This window comes from Cupressus sempervirens, chromosome 10 (assembly GCF_028749045.1).
Source record: "Cupressus sempervirens isolate cs-2001-9-10 chromosome 10, ASM2874904v1, whole genome shotgun sequence".
Lineage (NCBI taxonomy): Eukaryota > Viridiplantae > Streptophyta > Pinopsida > Cupressales > Cupressaceae > Cupressus > Cupressus sempervirens.
Window position 1 is genome coordinate 222,283,614 of NC_143127.1, and position 15,669 is coordinate 222,299,282.

Genomic DNA, 15,669 nt, shown 5'->3' on the forward strand with positions numbered 1-15,669 from the left:
ACCCACTACTTAATATGGGTAGGTCTTTTTCTAGGATTGCATCCTCGCCTGTTATCTCCCAGGTTCAGATTCCTCACAATAACATGATCCCTAGGAGCTATAGTATCAGACATATCACACTTTGCATAAATTGTTTCCTAGAGCTTATTGAGAATCATCTTCCATAATTGACTGCTTCTTAGTTTGGAATCACAAAAAATTTTGTGATTCCTTTCTAGCCAAAGGTTCCAGAGAATGAAAATTGGGCCAACCATCTAGGCAACCTGTAAGAAAGGAGTCTTCGTAGGAGGTCTGCCCAAACATTCCCAAAAATCAATAAGAGAAGTAGCATGAATACACCCATGACACCAAGCCTCCCACCATCTATGCCATATCTCTCTCGAAAAAGGGTAGAGAAAAAACAAGTGAGAGGCACACTCCTCATTGTGCAAATAAAGAAAGAAAACTGAAGGTCCCAAAAAACATAATTTGCGAAGATTCTCCCAAGTGAAGCATTTCTTCTGAGCCAACAGCCATAACAAAAAATTGCATTTGGGCCAAGAAAAGTAGCTCCAAACCTTCTTCCACTAGTGTACTTTAGCTAAGCCATGTAAGTTCTTGTCAAGTATAGCATAGCCTTGAGCTACTATAAATTTACCCTTTAGACTAGGACTCCAAGCCAAGCTATCCCTGTCATTAAGGGAGCTGCAAAACCTATTCCCCAAAACTTCAGAAAGAAGGGCACAATCCTCAACAAAGCCACCAATCAGCCATTCTTGAGAGTCCTTCCAACAAGTCACCTCAACTTGACCCAGGTGTTTGACGATCTTAAAATGCTCCACCTTAAGCCAGCCAGCATTAGTAAAGATATGGGAAAGGGGTAGAAGCTGGGGAAAACTAGAAATAACGGGAGGGTGGCCATCCCAAGAGTCCTGCCAAAATAGAGTATTTGAGCCTCTGTTACAAATCCAAAAGAGACCCTCCTTAACTAGTTGGGCTCCCTTCTTGAGAGTATCCCAAATACAGGAGCTGTTACCCACCAAAGGAAGTCGTGGCACCTCAAAGCAATTCAAACCAGGAAAGTACTTATGGGAAAGGACCTTGGCCCAATCTTTGTCTTGATTATTACACCATCGCCAGTACAACTTGGCAGCCAAGGCCATGACAACCAGAGCCATCGAACAAAGCCCAAGGCCACTAGCATGTTTCAGTCTACACACTGACTCCCACTTGACCAGGCTCCACTTTGAGGAAAGAAAACTACCAGACCAAAGGAATTTCTGAGATAAAGCATCAAAATCTCTCACAAAATTAGAGGGTGGAACTTGAACACAACACCTATAAATGGGGAGAGACTGCACCACATTCTTTAGCAAAACCACTCTCCCAGCAAAAGATAACCATTTGTAAGTCCAATGACTAACTTTACTTCTGAATTTATCCAAAATTCCCTGCCAGTAGTCCCTCCGCTAAGAACCCAAGGACAAAGGGACCCCGAGATACATCAAGGGAAGGGAACCAATTTGGAATCTAAGAATTCCAGCAATCTTGTTTTGAATAAGCTAAGGAGTATTAAAGAAATAAATGAAAGACTTATCGTCATTAATTCTTTGACCTGAGGCTTTCAAATAGGTATCTAAAGCTTTCCTGATATTCACTGCCTCACTGATTCTAGCCATGCCCATCAGTCTGGTATCATCCACAAACTAAAGATGAGAATATGAAGGAAGATCATTTTTACAGCTCTGACCTTAGATAAGTCCCTGTCGCACTTGAGTTTTTAGAAATCTACCAAGACCCTCTACCATGATAATGAACAAGTAGGGAGATAGAGGGTCCCCTTGCCAAAGTCTCTAAGAGGCACCAAATAGCTCTGAAGGTTCTCCATTAATAAAAATTGACAAGAAGGACAAGGTCACACAACTAAGAACCCAATCCACCCACTCCTCAGCAAACCCAAAGGTCAAAAGAATTTTCTGTAGGAACTCCCAGATCACTTGATCATAAGCTTTGGCCATGTTCAATTTAATGAACATAGCTTTCTCCTTAGAAGTAGCCATAGAGTGTACAGCCTCCATTGCTATCACAACCCCATCCAAAATCTATCTTCTGTCAAAAAAGCCACCCTGTTCAGCAGAGATCAAAGAACCTAGGAATGACTTGAGCCTCTTAGCAATCAATTTGGTGATAATCTTGTAGACAACATTACATAATGCTATAGGCCTAAATTGGTCCAACCAATTTGCCCCTTCCTTCTTAGGTATGAGAGCCAAGAAGGTAGAATTCAAAGACTTCAGCATTTGTTTATTCCTATGCGACTCTTGGACCACGTCTAGGAGTCATATTTTATTATCTCCCAGAATTTTTGGAAAAAATAAATAAAAAAACTATCTAGACCAGGGGCCCTACCTTTCTTCATATTAAACACAGCTTTCTCCAATTCAGAAACCAAGATAGGACTTAAGAGGGTGCCATTCATCTTAGCAAAGGCAAGGTGAGGGATACAATCTAGAATGTCCTGCTCCTCAGGCCCAACAAAAAGAACCTCCCTAGAAAAGAGAGTCAAGAAGTAATTAACTGCTTCCCTAGAAATATCTTCACAAGAAAATATCTGTGCTCCATTAGTTAAGACAAGAGAGGGGAGAGAATTCCCATGCCTTCATGCCTTAATAGATATGTGAAAGAAAGCAGTGTTCCTATTCCCCTCCTGAAGCCAATCAACACGAGATTTCTACTTCAAAAAAATCTCCTCTCGAAGCTCCCATTCCTCCAAATCCTTAAGAGCTGTAGACTCAGCTTTACTCAGCTCAGAGTATAACCCATGGTCCCGAATCTGGTGAGTAATATCATCCAACTTGGTTTGAGCATCCATCTTCTAAACATGTATCAACCTGAAGCATTTTTTATTCCATCTCTTAAGCCTATACTTCACATGTTGAAGCCTCTTATTAAAAGTGTACATGGTCATACCATGATCAAGCATCCCCTCATACCACCAATCCACCATAAGATTAGGTAAGGACAAGTCTCTAAACCACATTAGCTGGAATTTGAAAGAGGGATTCTTGGTAACTCTATATGAAGTGATGGAAAGTTTAATGGGCCAATGATTCGAACCCCTCCAATCAAGAATTTTAGAGTTAGTGATCCACTTGTTGTCTAACCAATAGAATGAAACCAAAAATCTATCAAGCCTTTCCAAGATAGCCTCACCACCACATCTTTGATTATTCCACATAAAGACACCATTGGTTGGTTTCACATCAATGAGAATCAATGAGCCAATCATCTCTTTGAGCAGATTTGAAGACAGGTCCAACCTAGCTAGCCCACCTCGCTTTTCCTCCAGACTAGTAACTGCATTAAAATCTCCAACCATAATCCATGGGAGAAAGGGGTCCAAGGACCGGATGAGTTGAATATGAGCCCATAACTGAGATTTACCAATAAAATCAATAGGAGCATAAATATTGGAAAAAAGGCACCTTTCTCCAGTCTCAAAGCTAGTAGCAACCAAAGAAATGGAGGATCAACTAGAGATCCATCATAAAGGGGAGACTTTCCTTGGGTTCTAGAAGCAAGTCACCCCACTTGAAAATTTCAAGGCACCCACCCCCTGCCAAGAGCCCTGGGGCCAGATATAACCAGCACAATTAGCCAATCCATCCAATGAAAGTTTAGTTTCCTCAATAAAGAGCATATTAGGAGACTGAGACTCAAGTAACCTACGAACAACCTTTTGTCTGGGGATGTTGTTCAACCCCCTTACATTCCATGACAACACAATCATTTATGGTGGTGGGAGAAATGAGAATATATGGGTTTCATAGACCGAGACTCAACCAAATTTTCACCCATAATCTTCACCTTCTCCTAGTCAGACATCCTACCACTCTTTATCGATTTATCTAAAGGCCCCTTTTTGAAGGATTTCTACTATATGCTAAAAATAAGGGGAGCCTTATTACTCTTTGTGGAGTCAAAGGTTCCTTGAGAAAAAGGGGGACAGGAGCCACCAAGACTGGACCCTTCGAACCCTGTGACCCACAAAGATCTCCAATATCCTGAACAAGAGGAGGCAAATCAATATCCAGCTGCCTAGCCTGTAGGTCCCCTGTAACTAGAAACTGATCCTCACTCTGCATATCGCCAACTAGAATCTCATGTTGACCTTTGGCCTCAAGAGAAAGCTCAACTTGGATACCTTCCTCTTGGACCATGTCTCCAAGAGCATCAAACCTATTAAAGGTGCCATCAGTCTGCTTGTCCATCCAGGTTCTCTTCTTACCTTTACCTCTATTCTGAGATTTAACCTGAGTAAATCCCTCGCTATCAACAGGTCCATTAGATAACTTAGCCTTCCCCTTGTCCTCTCTAGGGGGCTTGGGAGCATCCAAGGTGGAGATCTTATTCCTAGGACATCTGCGAACTAAATGTCCATACTCATGGCAGATTCTGCATCTAAATAGTAGGGTCTCATAATCCAGCTATTGAATCCAAGAAATAGAGCCCATACAAATCTCCATAGAATTTGGCAACAGATTATTTAAATCAACTTCTACATAAATATGAGCAAAAGAGATTACCTTACGATCTTGAGTTTGTGTAGCTGGTCCCACAGGTTTTCTTAAAAGCATCAAGATTGAGTGGAGAATGTCTTCCCTCCAGAATTCTAGAGGAAGTCTTGCCAAGCGAACCCACACTGAAACTCAAGAAGGGATTTCTTCAACAGAGTTAAAGCCCACGTGCCAAGGCTTGATAAAAAGCCCAACCTAATTAAAGAAATAAGGACCACCTTCAAAATCCCTATTCCTGTCTAACATGCTTGAGAAAATAACCATGAAATAATTGTTAGCTGCTACTAGAATCTCCATATCTCCTTCTAGGTTCCACACCCGACAGGCCCAAGAATCTAACATAGGCAATGACAAGAAAAGGCCCAAAAATTTACAAATAAGAGCATGATTGCTCTAGTACTCAACATCCTCTCAAACTTGTTTAGGTTGAATAACCAAAATTGGCCAAACCTCAACTTTCTGTAAACATCCATTAATTTTCTGTAATTGTATCTTCCCGTTTGATGAAGATTCTCCTTCCTCCAATTTGGATTTACCATCCAAAACCTTGCTATTGGCATGCACTATCGAAGCCGGATCACCCATCTCCAAATCACCACCAGAAGGGATGGAGGAGGTGGATCCAAGTTCACCCATTCACCTGAAGTCCGAGCCAAGCAAACAAAAGACGAAAAGTAGGGCAAAAATCCCTCCACCACACCCATTGCAAACTCCCCCTAGGGATGTGGCAGAGGCAAAGGATGGAGAGTAGACACCCACCCTCGATCGAAGGAGGACCTAACCACCCAAAAAAATAGTGTCCAATCAGTTCAAAGCTAGCACCAACCTTCACAAATGGATAAACAATGCACAACAGGGAGAAATAAAAGTTGTACAACTTAAAATAGTGTTTTATTTGCATTTAATTTGTTACTTTGGAACATTAGTTTACTATGATCCAAGAATATAATGACTTCTACGAATAGAGATATAGCCTATTATTTTATGTGTATCTACCAAAAATAAAGAGAGTGAGAATTTTGATATTATATTTGTTGATACAATTGACACCTCAATCATTGTCATTTTCAAAAGACAATGACTTATGTGAAGATGGGTAGAGCCTAATATTCCATGTGCATCTACCAAAAATATACAAAGAGAGTGAGAGTCATTATTATATAGTTTTTGGTATGATTAAAACCTTAGAATTTGTCATTTTAAGAAGACAATAATTTATATAGAGACAAGTAGAACCTATTATTTCATGTGTGTCTACTAAAAACATAGAGAAAGAGTAAGAGTCATCATTTTATATTTGTTGGTATAATCAACACCTCTCTTATTGTCATTCCAAGAAGACAATTACTTAAATATGGAGATAGGTAGATCCTATTATTTCATATGTCTACCAAAAATACATAAAGAGTGTGTGAGGGGACTTTTTCAGCTACTTTTCTTAATTGTAGTTCAAGAATTATATTGCTTTCAAAGAAAAAATTAGTATGTAGTTGATTTATCTTATGGTTCAACCACAAGAATCTAACTCTTATATCTTGCCTTACATTGTATTGTTGCATTGTAATTCAGTCTGCCTTGTAAGTATCATCATTGGGGTGAACAACAAAATGAATGATTCCAAGACCCACAGTCCAAGTTCTACAAGGTAAACTTTCCTTGATAAAATTGGCAATTGAATCTTTGTATAAAACCTATTGTGCATTGTCCCTCCATGAGACTCTTTCTTTGTTTTAAACCTACTATGCATTGTCCCTCCAATCATTTATTTGATGAAATTAATCCATTTTTAGGTACTAGAAGTTTCAAATGTTAATGTTTAATACAAATGTCAGATTTAATTCAATCTATACAAAAACATTGAGTCATTTACAAATTTTCAAAGAAGTGCTAACTACCAACTCAACAATATGTTAATATCTGATCAATCTAAATAAAAATTATCATAAGTTTTAAACTCATTTCATTTCATTTGAAATAATATATTGCTAATTTATTAATATCATAAATAAAAATAAAAATATTAAAACAAATAGATATGAATACCATAATTATAGTGAATTGATATTAAACTAACTAGATTAAAATAATAGGTACATGATAAGTAGGATATTAATTATACCAATTTTTTTTATCAATTACATAGATTATGATATACAATGATTTCATTTATGGAAGTTCCCTATTTATTAAATATTAAGTAGATTTTTTTAAAATGTTAGCATGTATGCATATTTTAAGAAAGATCAATATTATTATATACAATAGTGTATAAATTTCATTAAAAAAATTGATTTAAAATTATTTTTATTTACAAATATGATTCTATTTTGTTAATAATAATTATTAGTAGTTTTTAAAAAGAATGCATTAACTTATATTTAAAATGTATCTATATAATCAATTAATAATTATTATAAAATAATTAAAGATGGAGAAATGTTAAAATTAAACAAAATTAAATGTTTAATAGGAACTAGCTTCAGATAATGCAAAATCAAAACAACTAATTTTAAGAAAATATGAAATTCAAAAATAAATTAAAAATCCTTACAAATATTTCAATTACATTAAATTGTTGTTGAAAGTGAATACAATAGTATATTACCTTTACAAATACAATAATGAAATACACAAGCACAACTCAAAACATTACCTTTGCATTATGAGTGGCCAAGGTTAGCAAAACAACCTTCAACTTCACATTCGCACCAGTCCCCATGGCTATAATTGACACAGGTCAATAGAAATAACCATATTATGGAAACCTATGTCTTCCTTTCAAACCCCTATGTTTGAAAAACATTCTCCATCCTTCTGTAAGCACATATATAGAACATCTAAAAACTTGAATTATCATGTTTTAGCTATTACTTCTATTCACAAATGTAATAAAAAATCTTGATTCAGAGTATACTTTCTTGTTAAGAAAATGATGTTCAAAAGGATTGAGAAGCACTATACCTTTTAATAGTTCTCTATCATAATTATGATTTAATGATCTTAAAACTTATGAAACTGGAGCAATTGCACTGGGAAAATTTATTTGATATATTTCCCTTTAAATTGCAAATACATTGTATCATAATCCTTGCATTTTCTTCTCCAATCTTGAAAGTACCCAACCAAATTTGTGTTCCCAGTGGCTATTCTTTAGAGAAAAACATTTGATAATCAAAATTGATAAAAATACTTAAAATCATCTCATTTTCAAACCACTGAAAACAAAACATATGGAAAATAAAATGTGCTTAAATAATTTTATTTAAAGGAAAAAAAAAAAAAACCAAAAAAATCTCTGATCATTTAATTAAGATGGATATGAAATCAAGCAAGAGCCTACAATACAATAGTAAATTGCGAGTCTCTTATTCGAGAGGTCTTGGATTTGACTCTCCACAAACTTAATAATAATTAATCACATCACATAATAATAATGAATCTTGACTTCGGCCTTCTACTGATCCATTGATTCTTTGCTGAAGTTTCAACCTATGTTAGAACATCAGTCTCACAAAGAAAGCATATCAACTGTATAAAGTGAAGTGATAATATATTCAAGCAGAGGATTCTTCAAAGTGTTCTTTGAAAGATCGGCTGCTGGGGAGCACAAATATAGTTCAAATTTTCACTAAAAATTATGATCAAATGAACCAACAATACAAGAGAAATTTTTTTTTTAAAAATACAAGAGATTGCCAATATTTCTTATAAAAATGAGCAATCTTTCTTATAAAAAATGAAGGATACAACAATATAACGCATACAAACTCAAAGAATAGAAAGTTCCCAATTCTTCTTCATTTTTCTCACGAAAAATTAGGTCATTCCTTGATAAAAAAAAGCAAAAAGCAATAGAAATCCCTCTTTTACAATTTAAATATACTTTTATAACTTCACAATTTATTTTAGTTTGTAAAAAAAAAATTTAAATTCTCCTCAACCATTGGGTACACTTCCAACGATCCAAACAGCAGAGTGAAATTGGTGTTCTTTTTGTCAATTGTTTTTTCCCTAGATTTTTCAGTTTTTTAATATTTGTGTAAGCCAATTTTTTTCTTATTTAACGGTAATTTTGATTGAATGTTATTTTAAATAAAATTGTAATTCAACTCTAAGTATAATCCAAACTAGATTAGAAGTTAAATCTAATCTTAATTCTAATTTTAAAGAGATCATAATAAAATCTTATTTCTAAATAAATCTTAAAGTTAAAGACCAACATTTCATTTGGACTTAACAAGAACATTAAATCCTAATAGTAATTCAACTAAACTTAATCCTAATCTAATTGACAATTTCTTTTGTAAAAGTTCTTAATACTAATTCAATTGGAACCCTAATCTTAAACTAATTCATAATTCTAATTGAAACAGAATTTGAAATAAGTATTTTTTGAACTTTGAAAAATTGTTGGTAAATGATTTTTTTTGAGAAATGACCCTAACTCACACAACAAATGAATAAGCAATCTAAGATTGTTGTTTAAGTTGCATCTCAATTTTATACAACAATAAATTAGAAATATTATTAGTAATATTTTTCAATTGATTTGGATGAATCAAAATACTTAGTCCATAATACAACAACTACAACTAAAAACTTGAAATGATATATAAATTTAAATTCAAAATAGAATAACATCATTCACAACTTAATTCACATATATAGAATATTAAATAGAGACATCTCCAAAGCTCCCATTTTAACATAAGAAGGGAGGATGAAAGCTAAAGCGTATAATGTCCTTACGCTACAATAATCCAAAACAGATCCATTTTCAAACAAATTATAACCATTCACATAAAGTTAAACTAAATGGAATCAAAATTGTTTAATTTAAGGGTTTTTTTATGGAATCAAAATTGTTAATTTAAGGGTTAATTTTAGGCACATTTCCATATTGCATTTGTTGGCATTTTCATTAATTAGGCTAGTTTAAGGTTATCAAAAATAGATTAACAAAGAAAAAATCAGATTTATTAGAGAAGTTGCATTCTCATAGGGGAAAATAAGGCTTTATAAAAATCCATTATATATAGCAATGTAAATTCAGAGGACTGATGCAATTTGTATTTCTCTATTATGTCTTACTCTGATTGTTTAGTTTTTTCCCTGGTTCTACACGAGGAAGAGAAAATTTCATAAGCTTTATGGAATACCAGTACTAGAAGATGATATTTACTCATGGGAGAAAAAGAGATGAGCTTTACACAAACACAAACCAGTCTTTGCATACATTATTCAACTTATAAAACAACATTTTAGAGAGATTACAATGAGGAAGAACATAGAAGTGAACAACCTAATTGAGAAGCCCAAGGAAAATGATTCCAACAGAAGTGTTGGGCCATGTTTTTTCCCTTGCCTTCTCCAGCATTACTCTTCCCCATGAAACCCAAGCTTGCCATGGCAGTCTTTTATCCCAGCTCGTTCCCCACTCCAACAACAACTTCACCCCAATCTCAACCTCATTTTCAGCTTCCTCATATTTCTCCATTGACAAATAAATCTGACCCAACACCAAATGAGGCTCCCCAATAAACGGATTCAAACCACATGCTTTCAACATAAGCTCTTCAGCATATTCATCACACTCCTTCCTGCAAATAGCCTCCCAATACAAATCTCTCACTTTTACCTCATTCGATTCACTCAAAACAACACTACAATTGTTGAAAATGGGAGGAATGACCAAATCTGAATCTCTCAAATCCTTCACTAAATCTCCCACAATTTCCTTTTTCCCCAATTCATTCTCCCCTGCTGCCATCAAATTATAAATCGCTCCCATTCGAGAAACAAAATTCATCCACACCCCTGGTTTTCCATCACCAGGAAACAGAGTTTTCCAAGCATTTTCCCCAAATTTCAAATCCATTCTTCCATTGTAATTATCATACAAGCCATCATGATAATCATAAAGCTGCTCTGAGAAATCAGCCATGGTGATCAAAACCACAATGGCTATAAATCTCCTTGACACTCTCACAACCTCCCCTGTTCTCCAATTCTCTACCAAAATGCCCTCTTTCGAAAAGTTACTCTTTTGGGAATTTGACAAAGCTGTGATGAGATCTTCGTCATTGGGATAGGCTTTCATGGCAAATTCTTCGACAATTGCAGTCGAACAGTGTTGCAGAAAATGCTGAGGAATTCCTCGATCTCTGTTTCGATCAAATCAGAGACCAATTTTTGGTATGTGTGAAGATCGTGATTGAAAAGTGGAATGGAACGATCGGCATATACATCGTGGAATAAACCGCAGAGGGAAACAGAATTTGGGGCATTCCATGAATTGAGAATGTGATATACGGAGAAAAGATGATCAAAGAAAGTGGTGATACAGTGGTTGTACTCCACAGCTCTCACCTTTTTAATGGCAAAAATGCAGGTTGGCAGCATAGGATCGATTTCTTCTAAAAAATCAGCCAGAAAAGGCCTCGCTTTCTTGATCAATGCATCCACTTCTGCTGCACTCTTGGCCATCTTGTTCTTTGTTCAAACTGATTTATATTTTCGCTGCAATTCAAAGAGTTGCTTTTCTTAAAATGGATGGGAAGAGTTCCAATTTATAGAATTTCAGAAGATGCTTAGATTTAAAAAATGTTGATAGAATATGGATTGGAAAGGATTGCTGCAAAATCCATGGTGGAGATTGGCAAAGGATTGCTCCAAAATTAAGGGAGATTGATAATAATTGGGAAGGATTTATCAATGGAGATTGAGCATAAGAAATAATGGATGGATAAAATTTGGTGGGGTATTTCAGAAGGTATCTATTAAGAAAAAAATTCGAAAGTCAATATATGTTTTGTGGCATACTCTAATGGGAAGAATTAAGGGCTTGCCATTGATAGGAGTTCAAAGGTGATAAATAGAAAAAAGGATTGGAAAGCACTAAATGAAAACTAATGTTTGTCTCCCTATATACTCCATGCTCACTGGACAATTGAAGGTTCAATTTAATGGAGAAGAAAAAGTGTTTTAAAGTACCATTTGTAACATTCAAATATGGTTATGAAAGTGGACTTTTATGAGGAGTTGGATTTGTGAAATCCAAGCTTCATTTATTATTATGTGTATGATATGAGAATAAAGGAGGGCTAATGGTGAATTATGAATAATTAATAAAATTATTCATCCAGAAATCAACATTGTTAGAGAGAACATTATGGTTACTTGGACATTAATGAAATTGTTTTACTTGGATATTTTTTGTTTTATGGATGTCATAGCAAATCTTTATAACAATGTTGATTTTTATTATAAAGTGATGTCAATGGTGTTTAGTAAATGAACATTATGGTGTTCAAATGTAAATTTCATTTACGGTAAAAAAATTTAAAAATAAAAAATGAATGTTATTATCAATTAATACAATTATTTGATTTATTGAAAAGAATTAAGATAAAGAGTTAAAATAAATAAATATCAAATTTTTATTTATTCGAAAATTAGTTTTAAATGATTTAAATGAAGTCTAATTTATAGGAAAAAAATTATGAATATGTGTATTTATTATATTAACTAATATTTGCATCTAAAGAGGTGATGTTCAAGGAATAAGTTGATGGGAAATTACACTTCTTCTATTAGATATATAGAGATAAAAAAAAGTTACACAGTTCTTCGAGTATCACAATAGAGGCATAGCCTCAAACCAGAACCACAATAGCAAAAGAACAACTAGAAAACATCAAATACAACTAAAACCAAACAACACAAGGCTAGTACAAGATATCATAGTACAAATCTACCCAAGCGGTCCAACCGAGTGGGCCTTCCATCCAAACAATACTCTTTCGTTCATGAATTTGGAACAACATAAAGATTTCCTCCTTCCTGGCATTATGGTTCCTTTTAATAGCTTGGTTCAGCTTCCAACACGTGTGCTCAAACATTCGTAGATTATCCATAGTCCTTTGCCACTAATAGCCATACTTAAGTTCATGAACAAAGGAAGTAGCCTACCCATCTTTAAGGAATCTTCTTAATTTTTCCTTTTCAATTATCATGGTGGTTTGCACCTGCAAGAAGATTTTAAAATGTGTGAGCTCTCAAAAAAACTCAGTAAGAACCCTTGGCTTACCTTGGTACTTTTTCTCATTCCTACATTTCCAAATCTGCCAAAGAATGTTACATGATAGCATATTCCAGAAAAAATTAGCATCCTTGCTAATCCCATTAATGTGACCAGTAACAATTTCAATGATGCTCACACTAATGGGATAGCAAATACCAAATAAATTCCAAATTTCTTTAGCAAAAAGGAAATCAAATGAGATATGTCTACCTGTTTCAGGTAACTTGCAAATATTACAAATATCACAATTTTGATTATCTCTTCTAATAGGAAGTCTATCAATTAACAACAGCCATTTAAAACATTGAATTTTTGGCTCAATAGGACCTTTCCAAATAGAATTTAGCAGCTTATTCCAAAATTTAATATCAAAAGAACAATACTAGAGTTTATTGACATGGGCAAGAATATCCTCATTATGAGCAATAACCTTATAAATATTCTTAGCTTTAAACTTATCTAAAACAATTCCATTTGGCCACTTGCATTTAATGTATCTATAAGAGTCCACATGGAAAAGAGAAGGAATATCCTTAGTAGCTTGAGAAATTAAATTATAAGTTTTCTTCTGAGACTGAGGTAAATTAAATTTAATCTTGAGATCTTCCCAAGGGATAAGAAAATCATGTTCAAAGATATCAGCAAATTGAGTAATACCAGCTTTAGCCCAAGACTTGGTAGAACACCCCTGGTAGAGGGCTAGGGGTTTGTTATTCAGGCTCAGATTCCACCAGATGGATCTCTCTCCATGAAGGTGACTATAATTATAAAAATCCTTATTGGTGATAAATTTTTGAACATGCTCCCAAGCTCGCCAAATGGATTTGAAAAATGGGTGACCCTTGGACCACAACCGAGAATTTACCAACAATAAGGTCACATAAAGGGAGATTTTTCCAAGATCTAGCCTGCTTGGGAAAACCTTTCTCAGTATTATGTCTAACAAGAACTTTCCATGGACTATCACCCTCCATAGATTGAAAAATCCATTTGGCAGAAAGAGCTATACCTTATAACCTTGGATCAATTAATCCTAGCCCTCCCAAGGTCTTATCAGCATGACACCAGTTCCATTTAACCGCATGAATTTTATTTTTACCCTTTCCATCAGACTAGAGAAACATCTTGATAGCTTTTTGAGTTTCAAAAATTTGATAATTACTAAACATCCAAGTAGAGGCTCGTAATAAATACTATAAGAAGACAAAAGCTTCTGACAAAGATTCAAATGTGAAATAAATAATTAAATTTCTGTGTAAAAAAATATTTTCTATATAAGATGGAATACTAACAAAATAATTATAATTATATTAATTCTACTACCTTTAATTAGTATGGTCATGCACAAAATAGAATTTATAAAAATAAAATCATATCAAATGTAATCAATCATTATGAAACTTGAGCAAGAAGTGTTGGAAATGATTGAAAAGATCATGAGGGAGATTGTTGGAAATGATTAAAGAGATCATACATAAAAAGTAATGAAACTAGTAAGGAATGTTCTCAATCATTGTTTTGTCATTGATGTCAAACTTGATACTTGCAGGAATGACAATTGCTTTAGTGATCCAAGTACTATCAATTGGTTGATTGACATGGAGGAGGAAATCAATAAGATGTAACTAGAACACCTAGAGAAAGGTTGAAGTTATGATGTTGCAATGAAGAACAAGGATCAGCTAATTCATTGATGAAATAGTGTATTGATGACATACTCTAAGACACAGATAATGGGCACACTAAAAGACATCAAAGATGTAAGGTTTAGCTAAGTCATTTGATAAGCCTAACTAAGTTTATTAGAGAGAGAGTCGAGCAAGCTAGTTAGTGCCGAACAAATTCCTAGTTGAAGCTGAGAAAATTCAACTTTAGTGTGTGTTGAGTGATCTTCAAATGCCGAGTGAAGATCAAGTGCCGAGTGAATATCAGATGCTGAGCAAGAAAACAAGTGCCGAGTGATCTTCAAATGCCGAGTGAAGATCAAGTGCCAAGTGAAGATCAGATGCCGAGGAGGATACAAGTGCTGAGTAACATAGAAGGTGTCGAGTATCAGTAAACCAATAATGTCGAGTTGCTACATTATTTTGAATATCATAGATTCGCTAGATCTAAGCCGACAAGGTTGTTGTCTAGAATTCTATGAATCAAATAGAAGATAAGAATGATGAGCTGGTGGCACAGAACACTATGTAGAACATTTTTGGAGAATGCAACTGGACTCTAGATGAAGTTTCTAGATAAGAGCAAGATGTGGGGTGGATAAATTGTATCCTACCTAATCTATTTGAAACCCTAAAGTTGGAAAGGGAGAATCGAGTGGGTAAGGCAATCCAAATTTATATTTAAGGAGTCATAAGGCTACAAAGCAATAGAGGAGGAGGTGAAGCATGAAAGCATAAAGTGCTCAAGAAGGTGCTAAGGAGAAAGAGAGCATAGTTACTCTATTTTGACAAGATGACCACAGATATGGTTGCATTGGTATGATGAGTAAGAAGAATCAAGGAGATGAAGCTTGAGATGACAAGCTGTCAGAGCTAAAGTGATTAAAAGCCAAGCAAAGGATTGAACTGAAGTGTGATTTGTAATCTGTAAAATATGTTATAAGTTGTATCAGATCAAAAAGCCATTATTGTTACTCTCTAGCAATTGTAATAGTTACTTTAAATCCTATGGACTTAGGTTGGTTTAATAGCCATGTTGTAAATCCTTTAACAGGGTGACATTCCAAGTAAATGTTTCAAAGTCCTTTTACCAGGCCCATTCCTAACAGTATGGTGAAATACTCTAACAAGGTCACATTTAATAGTGTGTTGTAAGCCTTTAATAGGGCAGGCTTTTAACAGGGCATCACTTTAGAAGAGTGAGAATTAAGTAGCATGTTACTGGTGGTTTTTTCCAAATTGGGTTTTCACGTAAATCATTGTGTCATGTGTTGATGTTGCATGTTTTATGGCTGCATATTGATTTACTGTAACTTTCTAAGATGATTGATTTAAGTTTGGATGGATGAAAAGTTTATGGGCTCAC

The 15,669-nt window shown here is 34.6% G+C and overlaps 1 protein-coding gene across 1 annotated transcript; it reads right to left on the reverse strand.

The window, feature by feature from the left end:
* Positions 1-9,858: 9,858 nt before the first annotated feature.
* LOC149533430 (uncharacterized) lies at positions 9,859-10,656 on the reverse strand. Its single transcript, XM_089805859.1, has one exon. It carries the CDS (start codon positions 10,654-10,656, stop codon positions 9,859-9,861), a length of 798 nt encoding a protein of 265 aa, XP_089661985.1.
* Between the last annotated feature and the right edge of the window lie 5,013 nt (positions 10,657-15,669).

Excerpts from the sequence above, each read along its gene's own strand:
- LOC149533430 (XM_089805859.1), bottom strand. The coding sequence starts at position 10,656 with ATGAAAGCCTATCCCAATGACGAAGATCTCATCACAGCTTTGTCAAAT.